A 5,320-nucleotide genomic window follows, 5' to 3' on the forward strand; every position below is an offset into this window, starting at 1 on the left:
TACCTAGCCAAGGATAAACCTCTGTACCTGGCTTTTGTTGACATGGAGAAAGCCTTTGACAGGGTCCCCCGATCCCTTATCTGGTGGTCAATGAGGAAACTAAGGATAGAAGAATGGTTAGTGAGAACTGTGCGAGCCATGTACAGAGACACTGTCAGTAAGGTGAGGGTTGGCAACGAGTACAGTGAAGAATTCTGGGTAGAGGTAGGGGTCCACCAAGGTTTAATCCTCAGGCCCCTCTTTATATGCAACAATACAGCACTGTACACTGGACACCTATGTACACATCACTATACATTCCTTTCCACTATACACACCACACCATTATATGCACCTCACCAATCTATATACCATGCAGTTGTACACATCACTGTGCACAGGGTGCTCTGTACATACGACAAATCAGTGTAAAGGTTAAAGGTCATACATTCATCACTAAAATATTAAAGGTCACAGTTCAGATGTGATATTAAGCACAGGGTCAGTATTAGTGTATTTTCCCCTTCTATTCCCTGTAAGTCCTGTTTAGATGTGTTCAAGAACATGTCAATGTCAGGTAATGGCAAATTGTTGGATGTCAGATTTCATCTGAAAGCACAAGCATGCACGTGCACGCACACACACTAACACACACACACACACACACACTTTCACTCTTTCTCCGTCTCTTTCTTATCCCCACTCTCTCTTATACAGTGTTACTTTGATAACATTCCTTTTACATTATACTTTCAGAATTCAAAGCCGTTTGTCATTATTGTCTTCATGAAACAAAAGGCCCTCAATGTGATAACTGCCACAAGGTGGCTTTGCAGTGTGCAGTCTGCCAAATTGGAGTACGAGGTAATAACTAATATTTGTTGTTCCGTAATATTCCTAAGACAAAAACAATTGGTTGTTACAAATTATACTGCTCTCGCACCTGGGAAAAAAATCACGTTGTGTAAGAATTAATGGTTTAATTAATAAAATTGTAATTGATTTCCTTTTAGATCCTTTAGAAATCTTAAGTCGTTTCCACAGTCTCTAAATTATTTATAAAGATCATTTATCAGAAATGTTCTGTATTTAAATTTACTCTCGCAACACACTTTTCTTTTATTCTTCATTAAGAAATCTTTAGTAAAAATCTTCAGGAATTAAGAAAATGTACTTAAGAAATTGAGAAATTAATCCAAAACATCTCATGAAAAATTTGAGCAATTTGAAAGGTGCTTTTTATACTGAAGAATAAAGAACACTGTGTCAATTGAATGTGGTGTAAGCGTAAAACATGACATCATGTTTGCTAAAACCACTCAGCCACAATCTATTAAGGGAAGTCCTTTGTAATTATTCATCTTAAAAAAGGAGGTACTCATTAGATAAAGTGAAAAAAAGAGACAAAATGTGGCAGTGGGAATGTCTTTGATTATAGATTTGCTAGAAACAGTACTGACCTGGGCCTCGATAACAATTTTAGGCTAAAAAACAAAAATGTTTTCAATGTTTAGTGAGTATTAATGATTTGTTTCAAGACTGATCACCCGAACCCCTTGGAACTCACAATATACTCAACTAGAGTAAGAGAATGTCTTTCTTCTGTTTCTTCAAATATGAATATTGTTATGATTCAGTTTTGTCCAGTAACAAAAAGCAAGAGAAATAATTGAGAAGGTCATCATGAGATTCTCTTCAATTAACTACATCAGTTTGATGTATCTAACAGAAGCAGTATTAGATTAAAATAGCCATCAGTGTATTGTACTTAATGCAGATACATTGTGATAGGCAAATTAACTTCAGTATTTGTCCAGAGATGATATCTCCTATGGATGTACTGTTTAAAAACACAAAAATATATCATGTGCAGATGATAATCATCCAGCAGCAGCAGTGAGATGTTAGATGCACATTTCTGCCTCATTGAGCTTTGTCAGTAGCATTTACCCACTGCCAGTCACATTGTTTTTAAACACAGTGCATCCATATAGGATATTATCCCCTAACAAATACCAGTGTTTAATTTGCCTTTTGCATACATCATCATCATCATCTTCATCATTGTTTAACGTCCATTTTCCATGCTGGCATGGATTGGATGGTTTGACTGAGGTCTGGAAAGCCAGTGGCTGCACCTGGCTCCAATCTGATCTGGCAATGTTTCTACAGCTGGATGCCCTTCCTAATGCCAACCACTCTGAGAATGTAGTGGGTACTTTTTATGTGCCACTGGCACAGGAGCCAGTCAGGCAATACACAAATGGCTAATTACATTAGTGTTAATTCACAGTGAAGGTGCCCGGCTTAGTAGGTAGGATATTCAACTCAAGATTGTAAAGTTATGGGTTTGGATTCTTGCAGTGCATTGTGTGCTTGAACAAGACATTTTATTCTTGGTTGCTCCAGTTCACTCAGCTGGTAAAATGAATTATACCTGTTCTTCCTTGTCATGTTCTATGTCATGCTGAATCTCCATAAGAACTACATTCAAGGTTTGCATATCTGTGGAGTGCTCAGCCACTTGCACATTAATTTCACAAGCAGGTTGTTCTGTTGACCAAATCACTGGAAACACTCTTCGTAATAACCAACAGAAAGCCAGGCCAATTCACACCATTTTGTTTTTTAATTTTAATTCACTTCAGCTTTCAATTCAATTATTCTTGTCTGATTTTCGTTCAATTTCTTGCAGGTTCTGCCAGTTTCTGTTTAGTCTGTGGTCATGGAGGTCACACATTACACATGTCGCATTGGTTCCTCTCGTATTCGCAGTGTCCCAGTGGTTGTGGTTGCCTATGTATTGAAAGAAATTTAATTGAAGCTCTCTGAGTTACTACTTCTGCACTTTTTATTATCACAAATTGTTGTTTGATTTCCACAATAAACCTTTAGTTTTTAATTTTTGTTTTGCTTCTTGGTTTATTTTGTTTTCTTTCATTCTGTTATTGAGAAAAACCGGTTTCTCAAAGACAACTGTGGTCTACTGAGTGAAACAGTTAAAAGGATAGCTGTTATTGTTTTGTGACCCAGGTCAAACAATTGTTATTGTCACAAATGTAATTTAAGATCTGCTAAGCATTACAAAGAATGTTAGATACTTTCTATTCTGTTACTTAAGTTCATATTTGACCCAATTTGTTTCAAATTTTAGCATTTTTAGGGGAAGGGTGTTGTTGATTACATTGGCCATGGTACTTGACTGGTACTTTATTTTCTTAACCCCAGGCAACATTGACTTTGGCAGTATTTGAACTGATAATGTAAAAATCCAGAAGTAATGCCATTCTGTATTTTGTCTGGCTCAGTAGTGATTCTACCAGCTTTCTGCCTTTATGCACGAAGAGAGGAAATGTCATCATCAAACCCTTGCAGCTATTGTTCAGGGTCACTTTCAGTGGCCTCAGGGTCATGGGATCTGCCTTTCTTGTATTGGTTTTGTCAGTTACATCTGCTCCCATGTGCTGGAAGCAGAGGAGGATGAATGTCTTGGATTGACACTGTCATCACCTTTGATGAGCTGTCATAAGCAAGTAAAATTAAACGGATAAATCAAGAAGAAATTTTTCTCTACATTGTGGTCAGTATTTGGCTGTATTTTGTACTCTGTGATAGTCACTAACAGCTACTGTATCCACTGTTTCTATCAAGCCTGTGTATGGTCACTTGACCTGCTAGAAATAATAGCTAAGTCTTTTCCTTAGATTACAGCTTTACTGTCTTAAAAGAGGAAGAACATACAAAATAATGTAGTCCTTGAAATGCCAAATGAAAAAGAAGGGAAGGTCACAGCTAGAATGTCTTTGATCACAGTTTAGCTGGATCAAAGTTGACTTCGTATACATAATGTCATTATAACTTGTAATAACTACTTATCATCAATTCTATTATAATTACCAATAACTACTATTATCACTAAATCAAACTACTATAATCACCAAAAATTACTATAAACACCAATAACTATTATAACTACGAATATTTATGCAGTCTATGATCACTAATATTTTTATTAGTCAGAAGTGAAGGAAGAGGGACTGTGGTTATGACCTTTGCAGGTCATCCCAGACTGGTGAGAGTGAGGAGGCTGGTAGGCTTAAATAGAGAGTACCTACAGCGAGCCATCACAGAGGATCAGAAGCTGTTGTAGTAATGACAGAAGAGGTAAGAAAAAGAAACACCACAACTGTGAGTTAGTGGTTGCAGGGTTTTGTGAGTGAAACTTTGCCAGTCTGTCAAATTACTTGTCTTTTGGATGTTGTTGCCTGTTTGTGTGTTTAGCTATAGCATTGTTCTATACATGTGAGCAGTACTCCAATGTAGGTCTTGAACATTGTTGAGAGTTAACAACTGATCAGAACTGGAGTATTGGTGGAGACCCTAAAGAGAAGGTCCCTTTTTTGCAATACAGTTTTATTGTACAATGCACTATGATTATCAAATAACTAACATGGCTAACAATAATAAATATTGGCACTCCATTGGTTATGACAATGAGGGTACCATTTGATCCGATCAGTGGAACAGCCTGCTCATGAAATTAATATGCAAGTGGCTGAGCACTCCACAGACATGCATACCTTTAACATAGTTCTCAGGGAGATTCAGCATGACACACTGTGACAAGGCTGAATGTGACAGATATTACACATTTTTGCCAGCTGAGTGGACTGGAGCAACATGAAAAATAGTGTCTTGCTCAAGGATACAATGCACTGCCAGGTATCAAACTCACAATCTTATGATTGCGAGCTGAATACCCTAACCACTGAGCCATGTGCCTTCACATGATAATATTAGCCATTAAAGATTCCTATAAATATCTTAGATGTTATATTTTTATGCATGTATGGTTGTGTGGTTAAGGAGCTTACTTCTCAACTGTGTGGTCTTGGGTTCAGTCCCACTGTATGGAACCTTTGGTAAGTGTCTTCTAAGATAGACCCAAGCTGACCAAAGTTTGGCAAATGGATTTTTTTAGATGGAAATTGAAAGGATGAAAGTATGTGTGTGTATGTATTTATATGTGTGTATATACATTTAAATGTATGTATGTAGATAGAGAGGTGGATATATATTTGTGTGTTTGTGTATACCCTTGTCTAGATGTCACATGATGGTAGTAAATGAGCATCATCGCCACCCAGGTAATTTTGTTCACTTACCAGTCTTCCACAAAAAGCATGTCTGGCTACAGGAAAATGTTACCTTGGTAACAAGTGAGGGTTGGTAATTGGAAAGGCATCCAGCCATAGAAAATCTACCTCAACAAATTCTGTTTGACCCTGGAAAGTATGACTAAGTGAACATTAAGTGGTTGTCATGATGGTGAGGATGGTGA

General features: G+C 37.2%; 1 protein-coding gene across 1 annotated transcript in view; it reads left to right on the forward strand.

Annotated features, from left to right (window-relative positions):
* Positions 1-2,885, forward strand: part of LOC106880661 (GATOR complex protein WDR59) — a 126,048-nt gene extending 123,163 nt beyond the window's left edge. The window contains exons 27-28 of the mRNA XM_052974485.1: positions 736-843; positions 2,675-2,885. Coding sequence (XP_052830445.1) covers positions 736-843; positions 2,675-2,811 — 245 coding nt within the window. The 3' untranslated portion in view covers positions 2,812-2,885. The remainder of the gene's footprint in view (positions 1-735; positions 844-2,674) is intronic.
* The last annotated feature ends 2,435 nt before the right edge of the window (positions 2,886-5,320 follow it).

This window comes from Octopus bimaculoides, chromosome 1 (genome assembly GCF_001194135.2).
Source record: "Octopus bimaculoides isolate UCB-OBI-ISO-001 chromosome 1, ASM119413v2, whole genome shotgun sequence".
NCBI classification, from domain to species: domain Eukaryota; kingdom Metazoa; phylum Mollusca; class Cephalopoda; order Octopoda; family Octopodidae; genus Octopus; species Octopus bimaculoides.